This window comes from Haemaphysalis longicornis, unplaced genomic scaffold (genome assembly GCF_048455015.1).
Source record: "Haemaphysalis longicornis isolate Haplotype H1 unplaced genomic scaffold, Haemaphysalis longicornis Haplotype H1 scaffold_1, whole genome shotgun sequence".
NCBI lineage: Eukaryota > Metazoa > Arthropoda > Arachnida > Ixodida > Ixodidae > Haemaphysalis > Haemaphysalis longicornis.
The window spans coordinates 437483434-437495743 of NW_027526203.1; the positions used below are offsets into that span (position 1 = coordinate 437483434).

A 12310-nucleotide genomic window follows, 5' to 3' on the forward strand; every position below is an offset into this window, starting at 1 on the left:
GGGGGCACTATAAAACACGAAATCTTTCGAATAAAACCAACTTGCATTTTCTCTTCATGGCTCCTTTAAGTGATGTCGCATGGGCAATCGTTGTGGGCGCCGTTTACAGCTTTGCTTTCCAAGCACATTCACAGAGTGGATTGGGGCTAATTTTTATTTTCTTCTTATTTCATTACATGCTGAACAAGATGCTATCAAGTTTTCACTGAACTAGATCCACGCAACTGGGTTTTATTTACAACTTTTCGGCATGTCTCTTGGTTGACCTCGGAAAACCTGAATTGGTGGTATTGCCCTCATGTTCACAAGCCCAGGATGAAAGTATTTTTGCTGTCTTGCTTGACCTTGATCCTGCTTATCAGGTGGTATCAAAAAGTTTCGAGGCAAGTTCTGGTTAAAAGGAAGTGCTTTATTTATCTTCGTGTACACACTGTACCTTTTAAAATAACCTGCTCACACCACAAAGCAGTGCTGCCAATGTTCCTGCCACTGCTGCGACGTGTCGCCGATGTTCTTTTTTAGAATTGTGCCAAGCACCCTATGTAATTTGCACGGATCTCCGCAGCGGTGTCCAACATGACGACCTTTGAGCTAACTCTGGTGAGTAGGGTGGGTTTGGAAGTGAGGTGATAATGTAAACTCACTCAAGTTCACTCAAGTAAACTCGCGTTCGAGTCCAAGAGCTCACTGACTGGGTCCTTATTTCCCCATGTCTCGTCTGCGCATGCGGGGCGAGCTGGGGGCGGCCATTTTGGCAGGTGGTGTGTCACGTGTCTTGGTCCCCTCGTGAACCACATGCAACGCACTGTACCTGGCCTGCCGTGAGCATGTGTGTGACGGCATGGGGGAGAAGGACCAGCGTGTCGCCTCTCGCCGTGCCACCCTCTTCCCCCAAGCTGAGAAGCTGGATGCAAGTTCTCCTACTCTGATCAGAAATTCCATCTGCACCGGCTGTCAAAGAGTGATGACAGATATCCGAGTCTGGGTCCCTGAGGCTTGAGTGAGCGAACGGAGGCTCTGTCTCCCCGTCAGCAGCAGTCGTGTTGTCTGGTATATCCCCCGTACTCACCAGGCAATAAAGTCTCAACTTTTTCGCCCAAGCCGGAGTCGTCTAAAGTGCATGTCTTTGGATTGGGACTGGTAGTGCTTCCACTAGTGGAGCTAGCCAAGGTCCCCTGTTATCCTGTATGCTAGCCCACAGTGCATTGTTGTCGTGGAGCATCCAGCTTCTTTTTCCATCTCCCTGTGATGTTCTGCCTCTTTTGAACCATGTGCGCCACTCAAAACACCTTGCAAGCCTCATTGCAGCTGAATCACGCCAGACATCTTTGTGGCGGGTTTTCTCAGTTTCATGCAGATTTTCACATTCCCTCTCTGTTCTAACTTGTTGTTCATGACTAAATCCCAGGCGTAGTTAATACACGAGGTCAAAACAGCAACAGTTGCTCAGCTCCTGATGAAAACAAGACAATGTTTTTTGACATTGACTTGCAAAGGTCAGTGCTTCCTGTGACTGTCCCTAGATCTGTCGAGATGTTTCAAACTTGACTCGAAACTTTCTAATATCACCTCATAATTTCCCTTCAGACAAACCCTTACCACATCTTTCCACCTTCTCTGCATCATTTTTACCCAGAATTAAAAAAAAAAAAAAAACATTACCGCACTTTTGATGTAGAAAATACACCTGGACGTTGTGTGAAGAACTGCTATTTGCCATTTTTTAAATGCAATAAAAAATAGCTATTCTGCTAACCCTGGCAGTACACATTTTTATTTTTTTAGCTTTTAAGGGGGCAGACTGGTCTTAGAGCTATTTTTTTTATTTACCACTCAATTTTAATGAAACTGCACTGCATTATAGGGTTTTTTGTGCTGATTTCAAATCTGCCATTAGATTTTTTGTAACTTGATTATATTTTTAGCTAATTAATGTTTAATTGCCATTATTTTGGGTCACAGTTGCAAAATAACCACTCCATACAGAATGGCAATTACCACGTGGCTAGGCAGACAAATGACTAAAGAATACAACATAGGAAGAACTTTTTTGATTCAGCTATTTTTGGTCATTTTACAACACAGGGAACTTCGCTTCTCCCGCGCTCTGCCAGAAATGGCTCGCAGGTGGTGCCAATTGAACACAATAATAATTTTCCAAAGCCTCCATTTGAAAAATTTGTTTCCAACATTGTATTCTCCACACATTTCGGTATCAGAAGCAAAAAGAATTAAAGTTGTACCTGCTCTGGGTGCCAAGATATCTGAGGATGAAATGCTAGCTTTGCAATACAAGAAAAGTGCCATTTCACCATCGAATTCTGCGCTAACTGAGCTGTAGAGTGCACTTAAAAATGCTATTATAATATAATAACAACAAAATATGGTGCCTTTTGATGAGGAAATTTACAGACTGATAGAAAAATGGCCATGGAGGCCAAAAATGCCATTTTTGAGAAAACGTTTTTTTTTTACCGTTTTTCGGCTCCAAAGACCCAACTGCCCCCTTAAACTGTATGCATTGACATGCATTCAATTCTTTAAAACGAGGGATGCTGTTTTAGAGAACTGAGCCTCAGGTGTACCAAGTACATAACATGAAACAAATGCACGAGTTAGGGTAATCTCCAGACTTGTAATATCCTATTTACGCAACTCACTCGTGTAATGAACTTAGGTTCCACAGCCTCTTGAGGTCCCATTTAGTTGAGTGAACACATTTAGGTCAACTTTAGTTCATAAAATCTAAAACGAAAGTTTTTTCCCCGGAAAGCACTTAAGCTCTATCACCATTTGAACAAAACGTCAAACTGGAGCTTAATTTTGACAGTAAGTCTCCCAAGTAAATTCAACTCCTAGTGAATGGAACTTATGATAAATAAGGCAAATTTCACTACCCTATCCACATCCCACTTAGCAAAAATTAACTGTACTTGCAATTGCAGAAGTTCTCGTATTTTTTCTTCGAACACCTGCAAATGCATCCAAAACTTAAAAAGCTACAACAAAGCGAGCACTCTATCTTTTTCCAGCAAAAAAACTGCCCGCCCACAGCAAACATGTACAGAATGATAATGAGCAGAGTGTTTCAGATGAACAAATGCCACGAATACTGCCAAATTTTCGTCCCCATAAGCTGTGCAGCCTAAAAACCACCCTCAACACTGACACTGACCCAAATGGGGGCAACTGACATCACCTTCACGAAAGTCAACTTGCAGGTGACGTCGTGGGTCAGGTCTCGGATTGTCATCTCCCCGTACTGATCCACCCACCGCTGGCCACTAAAGATGTTGTGCACACACGTGGTCACCTTGTTCCACTGGTAGTGACTTCCAGAGCTGCAATTTGAATGGGGATGGCATCACTTCAACGAGCACGCACACACAGGGCTGCACTTACCCCAACAACTCAAGGTGAACAGAGCCCACTGGGAGGATCTCCATGGACTTTCCCCAGAACTTTGTCTTGATCCTAACATCTACACACAAAATGAATCAATCAATTAGTCAGTAAACAGAAAAAATAAATTGCAAGACGACCTGTTGCAGATCTATGATACGCACGCATTACAAGTCTGCAACAGACTGGCCTGTAATTTCCAACTGAAACGGGGACCAACGCTCATAAAGCCATGCAAGCCACAAGGAATCGCACACGCACACGCACCACGATCAGCTTTGTTGCCGCGCTGTTGCTGATAGCAGAAGCCATACGCATACACACAGATGCAAACGTGCAAGAGTGTTGTCGCGCTACCCCACTGCGCACGTGTGGAATGAGTTGAAATTGCGCGTCCTCTTTTTTTCTCTGTTCTACTGTCATTCATTCTCCCCACTAACTACTTGCCTTACCAAGGCTCCAGGCAACCAGTACACAGATTTTTACTATTTCAGCCTTTTATGCTTACGCATAAAATATGTATGCACTTTAAAAACTTGTGGGTTTGAGCTACTTGGTGCTCCTAAAAGCGCAAAAAATTTCAGATGAAGGACATCTCCTCTGTCCCGTCCTTCGTCTGAAATTTTTCATTCTTAAAAGAGTGGTTAAATATATACGCACCCCACAAAGGACGAAAAACAAACAAACAAACAAAACAACCTGTAAATGCTGCCTAAAGGACTTACCCTGCCAAAACTTGTAATTCTTGGATTCTGCGAAGCACGCAGAGACCGGTGGGTGGTGGTTCACCTAAGAAATGGCACACACAGTACGTGTACAGCTGCAACTTACTGCCATATTACAGCCTTACAGAGCCACATCATTTTTTTTTCCCTTAATCTTGATGTGGCATATAACACATCATGTGGGTCAAAAATGCCAGACACGTTTAAAATGCTCTGAAATGATTTTTGGCCATTTGCTGGTAATAAAAGGGCCTCTAGGTGACCCCGGAAATTGGTCTCTGCCATGAGATCATGAATTCCTTGCCAAAACACAAAATTCAGGACCAATTCAGGCCAAGGCAGCCCCATTCAAATGAAGGTGAACTGCAATATAACACTAGCATGGTGTCTTTTACTGCATCATCCTGCACAGCCTACAGGAGGGGTTACGACATGCAACGTACCTGCTCTGCAATGAACCGGAAACCCTTGTCCTCTCTAATACACTCATACGTCTCTCCAAGCAATGGGTTGAAAGGTTTGTGCCCAGCTCGGTGGTAAGATGAGCTGTAGCCAGAGACTGCAAACGCAGCTACACACACCTGAAAGAGACCGTCACCATTATTTATTTCAAGGAAATGCGCAATGCAAGCTTATGCTTTAACATGCACACAATTAACGATGTGTAACGACAGTGGGAGGACCTGATGACCAGCTCACACCCTCAAGACCAGCAATGACTGGTGGACAGGACCTGCCGGGCAGCAAAGGACCAAGGCTTCCTGGACTAAGGAGGCCTCCCACCAAGGGACGACTGCAGTTCAATAGCAAAGATTCTAGCTAACACTGTCTGGAATAAGCGAGCTTCATAATGGCAGTGTCTGTTGAAAACAGCCCTGGATTACCTTCCAGTTTTAATTAACCCCTTAAAGGGGCACTGACACAAAAATTTAGCATCTTGTTTTTTTCGTTGCGATAAGTAGCTAGTTACCTACTTATAACCTGTAGAAACCTCATTTGCTTCAGCGTGCGACGGTTGTTTAATTAGAGGGATTTTAAATGCGGCCAGTCGCAGTTTCGGTTTCAGCGAGTGCCCTGAAACGATGGATTTTGTGGATTTTGTGTGAACAAAGCTGACCACGTGACCGTCGGAGGGATATCACAGAGCAGAGCCGCCGTAGCACTGTCGAATCCGCATCGACGGCAGTTTCTGCGAATGCCCCCACGTACTGATCTCGTGAGGCGCTTAATTAAAAAGCGACCGTGGATGTGACGCAGGCGCTGCGAGTGCAAATGCTACCGCGGCTAAAGAACGACGCGCGACGCTCGAGACGGTGGGTGGCAAGACGCGCGCTGGGAGCAGCCGGCCGGTCTGCCTACAGGTCCGCCTACAGATGTGTTCGGCTCAGCACTGCGGCGGATATTCGAGTGCCGCTCTCGTAAGCGGGGCAGATGAGAATTTTTAATGCAACCCGCCATCGCATCATTAGCTCCTTTCTCATGTAAGCCACTATGGTCGGGACTTGGGGACAATTTCGTGCAGCGGTAACAAGTTATCGCGCGAGCTACCTGCGCCGGCCTGGGCCACTTCGCGGCCGTGGCCGCCGCCTGCACAGCGACCGTGCGGCTAGCTCAGTGGGCTTTTCGTGCCTCCGGCGCGTTTTCGCATCCAATGGTAATAAACAGTAATAGAAACAGAGTGCCTTGAATCGCTGTAGAACTTTGGTCGCGGCCAGCTGCCCGATTAGCTGACGAAATCACGGCGCCTCCGCCGCCAACGATCGGGTCGTTCGTTCTCGAGAGCAGAAGCTCCGCCCTCCGGCCCTCCGATTGGAGCGGCGAGCCGGGCGAGCCCGCGTAAAACGCCGGTAGTGCGGAAGCGGCAAACACAAACTCGTGACGTGTTTGGATGTTGTTTATTTACAATTGCGCGTGGTCCTCTGCTGGCTGCTCGGTTGCGTTTCGCACACTTCAAAATTGATTTTAAATATGTTCTAGGCTGTATTCGCCGCTGATATTTTGCAGATGATGTATATGTGTTCCCACCAATCTATCTCCGACGTTATCTCGCCTTCAAAATTTTGTGTCAGTGCCCCTTTAAGGGCTTACAACGACCTGAGCTCGTCATGAGCAGTTGCCATTATATTGCTTATGACGAGCTGTGCTCGTCACGGGTATTTTGCAAGGCTACAAGAGGCTTATGGCGAGCCCAGCTCGTCAAACGGTGCTTTTCTATTTACAACATAGATGGCAGCACGGGTTCCACCACTGGCGCTTGTATTCAATGAGAGTTTCCACACTACATAGCGGAATGGGTGGTTTCTTTCCCGCACGGTATACAAACATGACCTCATCCATGCGGCGTTCTGGTGCAAAAAATCTGTCTTCTTCAGATGATGAAAGCGAGAGTGATGAGGATATCGGCTGTGTGTTTGATTCTTCTAGTAAAGAGGACAGCGATGACGTTTTTACGAACAGCGACTCCGAAGGGGAAGACAGCCGCTATGATACGATGGAAAGCTCCCGTGAATGGTACCGCATAGACCCCGAGGAGGCTCTCTGTGTAGTGCCGCGGTCTGAATGCTACCACACAGATGGTAGCCTCACATAGCTTCAGGTGAACTATCGAGGATTAGTGCGTTCTCTGCGCGGCAATTGAAACCCAGCCTTTACTTTGAGGAGGTGCAGAAATTTATTTGTGAATATATTTGTTATGCCCCAGGTATAAGCGTATATGGAGTGGAGAATGACCAATAAAACTTTATTATATGCCGTATAATATTTTAAATATGATTTTTTTTATTTGAACAAGCTACTGAAGCATATCATCTCATTAAAAAAAATTGGCCATTTTAGAACATAATTCTTTCGTTTAATGAGCCCTTAACTCTTTCGTTACGGCAGAAAAACGGCCGATTTTGAGTGCTTCAACAAAACTATTTTTTTCTCTTGAGCTGGTGGACACATTTAGCATTGCTATGCATATAATTGTAGCTTATAGATTGCTCTTACAAGCACATACCAGCAGTTTTGTGAAAGGTACAATTACTTACAGTTTATTAGTCAAATAATCAGAAAAAAATCCACAAGAAAGTATACACGCAACGTATATAGGCGCTTGTAATGAGCCTAAAAATTATTTTAGGAATTCTAAGATATACAAATTGTTCCTACATTTCTTGGCTATGATTCAATATATATATCAATGCTGTACACCAAGTTTTGTATTTTTGTGGGCCCGTCAAACTAGCGGAACTGACGGCTGTGCCACTTCTCGAAGCCACTCGAGTGTAAGTCGGTCATGCATCCAAGCACACTTTTTTGTGTTCTGACACAAAATCCTTTTCACTTTAGTGGTAAAAAACTAGAAAAAAAAGTCCAGCGCTCTTGAGAAGTGTCGCGCATCGCTCCGTAGCGGTAATCTGACACGAGCGCCAGGCTATCATGAAGGTAATAACGCGATATGACGCGGCGCATTTGGCAAAATATCCCTACCGTACGTTGTCCAGACCCTACACATCAATGTAAAGCCGCAGTCGTCAGATAGGAAGCCCGTTTTGTTTATAAATACAGCGGGAAGCCGTTTTCACACAACTCGCCACTACCGCGGGTTCGAATTTCACTCTTGGCGCGGTTTCTGCACGCGAAATATTAACAAAACATAATAAAATCGAAAAATGAGTTGTCAATAAATACGCCAAATGGCGTTAGTTGTCCGACAAGCGCCGTTTTTATAAAAAGCTTTCGCGGGACTTTTGAAATCATCGGAACTCCGTGTCCGATGGACGCCATTTTCACACAACTCGCCACTATCGCGGGTTCAAATTTCACTCTTGGCGTGGTCACTGCATGCGAAATATTAACAAAACATAATAAAATCGGAAAATGAGCTGTCAATAAATACACCAGATGGCGCTAGTTGTCCACCAGGCGCCGTTTTTAGCTTTCACGGGACGTTTGAAATCATCGGACACCGGCGTCCGATGGCCTATGGTGCCGTACTGAAAGAGTTAAGGGGTTAAAACGCATGGATGAACGCGCGCAGGTAAAAAAAAAATGAAAGACAGCAGCTGTTGGCTGCCTTTTGCTTAAAATTACTGCTGCCCATACAGCGTGATCCAGTGTTCTCTGCAGTTCACCAATGCACCCTTCTCTCTTTAGTTAAATCATTAATCTGTGTGTAAGAATGAAACTATGACGGCTTCCACTATTGACTGGAGGATTAACGCGCCGACGCAACGCAGGCGATGAGGCGCGCCGTAGTGGAGGGCTCCGGATTAATTTTGACCACCTGGGGATCTTTAACGTGCGCTGAAATCTCGCACACACGGGCGTTTTTGCTTTTCGCCTCCACCAGAAAAGCGGCCGTCGCGGCCGGGAATCGAACCCGCGACCTCGTGCTCAGCACCGCAACGCCTTAGCCACTGAGTCACCGCGGCGGGTTTGGCTTCCACTATGAACCCATCCATAGCGTTGTAGGGTGTAATGAAGTTGACCTCAGAAATCTTCAGCCACGGATAGTACTGTACTTTGAACACACGCTGTACTATACCGCGTAGTCAATAGCATGGCCTTTCGTAAGCTTACGCTATTCGCTGACCTGTGCTCTTTAGGACATCCCTAAGCATTTAAAGGTTTCTACCTTGACCACAAACGCCAAGCACGCATTCAGAAATCTGTGAATGTATTCAGAAAGTTCTGCTGAATACGGTATATTTCCATTACGTTTGCGGCAGAGTTCATAGCACCACAAATCAGTTACTTTCAAGTGAGGGTCAGTAGTCCCAAAAGGTCTACAGAGACACTTTAAAGACCTACGAAGCTTTCCGTTGTGCAGTGAAGCCCCTTTCTCTATGTTCTTTGTTTCACCTTTTTGCTTACTGTGAAAATCTTTCTACCACGAAGCACATACAATTTGCTGATTTCTGCAAACAGAACACTCTTGCACTGGTTTTCTGTTGTTTTGTTCAGGTTTTAAAAGAAAAATCAAACACACGAAAGATTTGCATTAAGCTACTGAACATTGCTATTACAACAGGTCACATGTCAACATCATACCCCCTGTCCCCCCAATTAGTTTTGCCTGGCAACAAAGGGTCTGCAGCACGTACATTGTAGAGTGCCACAGGTAAAAAATTTTTTTTTCTTTCACCTTCCCTGGACAGTCTACGTAACTGCACTAAGCCTCATCAGAGTAACACAAAGAAGCCACATAAGCCACAGCTCCGAAGGACGTACCATACGATCAAAGTGGTCTTCAGTTGCAGCTGCTTTGTCCAACAGGTCGCTGTATTCCAGCTCCTCACAAAGCCTCTGTAGGGCAGAAAAAGTATGCGAGCTTAATATGACATTTTAAACAATTAACGCAAAAAATTGATTGATTGATTGATTGTAGGGTTTAACGCGCCGACGCAACGCAGGCAATGAGGCGCGCCGTAGTGGAGGGCTCCAGATTAATTTTGACCACCTGGGGATCTTTAACGTGCGCCGAAATCTCGTACACACAGGCATTTTTGCTTTTCGCCTCCATCAGAAAAGCGACCACCGCGGCCGGGAAACGAACCCGCAACCTTGTGCTCAGCAGCGCAACGCCTTAGACACTGAGCCACCGCGGCGGGTCTTTTTTTTTTTTTTTTTTTACGCAAAAAATAAACGACTAAAGCAATTACCACCCTGCAGCTTACCAGAGATCAATGAACTATGTTGGAAATCCCTACACTGTCTACATATGCAACACAGAAAGCCTTCAAACAAAGTAAAGAACGCCTTAATGGCTACTAGTAAGCTGCACAAACGTTTTTGTCCAAATTCTTCTATTCATTTCATTATTGTTCATAAAATTTAAGCGCTTTCTAATAATGAGGACAAGCAGGTTTTTTTAGAAGCAAAAAATCAACTCAGACTGAACAGACTGACTGAAATTCTAGTAAACAGTGCGCAAGTTAGTACTTTGTCTAGTGAAAGAAATCGATGTGTCAAAAAAAAAAAAAAAACATGAAACTAATTAACTGCCAGGAGGCCTCAATGATTAACCGTTCTACTATCTAACCATTTCCAGAAGAATTATTGACTTCCTTGTTTTTGTAATCCCTTAAAACCAATCGAGGAAACAGTGAGAATGATTGGGCCAATTTTACGCCCATAACAAACTGATCTTCGCAAACTCACCTTTGCAATTTTCCAAAACATAGAACAAACCCAAAGTAGATAGCCTGCTCCTTTTAGCTTTATCAGACCCCAAGCCTTGTCATGTTGCTGAATGAGCAGATCTTGCTTGGGGTCAATTATTCCGAGGAAAAAATAAACAGCTTCGATCCTGATGTCATGATATTAAATTTTTGTATTCAGGCAAACCCCACTTCACTAAGTGAACTCAACTACAAATGCTTGAGCATTAAATGCAATCAGGGGACTATAACTATCCTGAGAAACTGATTATCACAATTCCCATGAACTACAACAACACTGAGCACACACCGGTCCACTCATGCGCCTGCGTGTGGGCAGACACATGAACACAAACAAGTAGCAGTTGTATGATTAAGTCGTACAAAGGAAACTCTGTGTATGGGGCAACATAAGACATCAAACCTGAACATGACGTATAATCCCCGTTGCCGTGCGTCGTACCAGCAATGCCCTCATGATGTTGTGGATGATCCTCGCTTTGCAACCCTCTACTGATTGGTCCCTATCTCAGCATCGATAGTGCATGGATTTCATTATTAACATCTCAAACATTTTAAAAGGTGGGTACAGCTAAGGGCTTTACATGACTAATTAAACGCATAAAAAGCACAGAGAACACAACTGCCGCAAGTGTTTGATAATACTGTCGGCAAAATAGCCTCTCATGTGTCTTTGTTTCTATACCTCGTTGTGAAAAAAGCTTCGTCTGGGTGTCGTAGGAGTGTTAACCAGAAAGAGTTCATCATGTGACATTCCCCAACGAATCCCCACAAAACAGGGGCTCTGAAGCAGTGCGGCACCAGGCATTCTCATCTCAAAGGTGCTGCCCGCCCCAGCTTTGCATAACCAAGTCATTAGGGCATGAAAAAAGGAGCATGTGGATGGGATGGCCTAAAATGAGACAAAAGGAGCCCCGAATGCCCTGTCCCACCTCCCTACAGCCACATGCCGATGGTGCACTGCAGCAAAGCCGGTCACCATTGCCAAATAAAGCTGTTGCATTTTGGTGGCTGGTTCTAAGCACTCAAAGCACAATATATCTGACATCTAACTCGTTGCAAGATATATTTTGTGCATGTTTTGAGCAGACATTTCTCATTTCAAAATTAGGCGTAATTTTATGTACCTAAGTTTATTGAAACAAGTAGTTACCTGCATTTTGAAACTTCCATATACATTGAAAATAGCCAGTTTTTTAATACAGCGTGCTACTAGATTCGAAACCAGACTGAATGTAACCTGATCTGCTCCGACAATCCGAAGTTTCAAATATTTGCACAACCTACTGAACCTGAATAAAAATATCGAGGAGCCGTACCTGCAGCATGTTCAAGGGCTCGTTGATGGTCACCGGCATGCTCACTTTGGACAGGTCCTTGCCGATGTTTTTACACAAGAGGTTCCACAAGCTTGTGTCGCCCGCATCAGGCTTGGGGACCGGCAGCTTGGAGCGCCGCCCTTGAGTCAGTGGCAGCCGGTTCCTGAGGTTGCCCTCGATGCCAGGAGCGTACTCAGTGCCGTCATCCGACACCTCACTACAAAAGCTGCCTTCCTCCTCCTCTTCCTCGGAGGAAGAGCTGCTCAGTGACAATTTCTCGGCGGCGTCAAAGAACTCCGATGTTGACAGCGCCGACGAGCTCTCGTGCGACACCGACTGCTGCACAGGTTGATGCACAAGCTGAGGTGAGACACGGGGCAAGGCTGGTTAAGTTCACTTCTACCCGTGGGGCTCCTTAACGGACTAGCGGGACGCCCACAACAAAGCATGCTGCCAACAAGCAAGGGAGGCTCCTCGAAATCGCATGCACACACCTGCATCGTTACTACTCTTGAGACGTCCTCAGAAAGAACACTCTCTGGTGCTGCTTGTTATATTTTTTTCCCTCTTACCTTGGAATATGACACACTCAAAAGTGCATGGGTGAGTTGTTAGTTAGTCTAACAAAGTGCCTTGAATTCTTGCGCAAGACTCAGTAAAAAAAAAAAAAAAAAGGCGGTAAAAAACTAAGTATTAC

The 12310-nt window shown here is 45.0% G+C and overlaps 1 protein-coding gene across 10 annotated transcripts in view; it reads right to left on the reverse strand.

Moving 5' to 3' along the window:
• LOC144155800 (oxysterol-binding protein-related protein 6-like) overlaps nt 1-12310 on the reverse strand; it is a 149013-nt gene that overhangs the window by 23383 nt on the left and 113320 nt on the right. For 9 of the 10 annotated variants that reach the window (XM_077687471.1, XM_077687476.1, XM_077687469.1 and 6 more), the window contains 6 exons: nt 11614-11973; nt 9345-9419; nt 4571-4708; nt 4128-4191; nt 3403-3481; nt 3200-3341 (listed from right to left, as the gene is read on the reverse strand). In XM_077687471.1, coding sequence (XP_077543597.1) covers nt 3200-3341; nt 3403-3481; nt 4128-4191; nt 4571-4708; nt 9345-9419; nt 11614-11973 — 858 coding nt within the window. The remainder of the gene's footprint in view (nt 1-3199; nt 3342-3402; nt 3482-4127; nt 4192-4570; nt 4709-9344; nt 9420-11613; nt 11974-12310) is intronic. The other variant, XM_077687477.1, reaches the window with a different exon arrangement.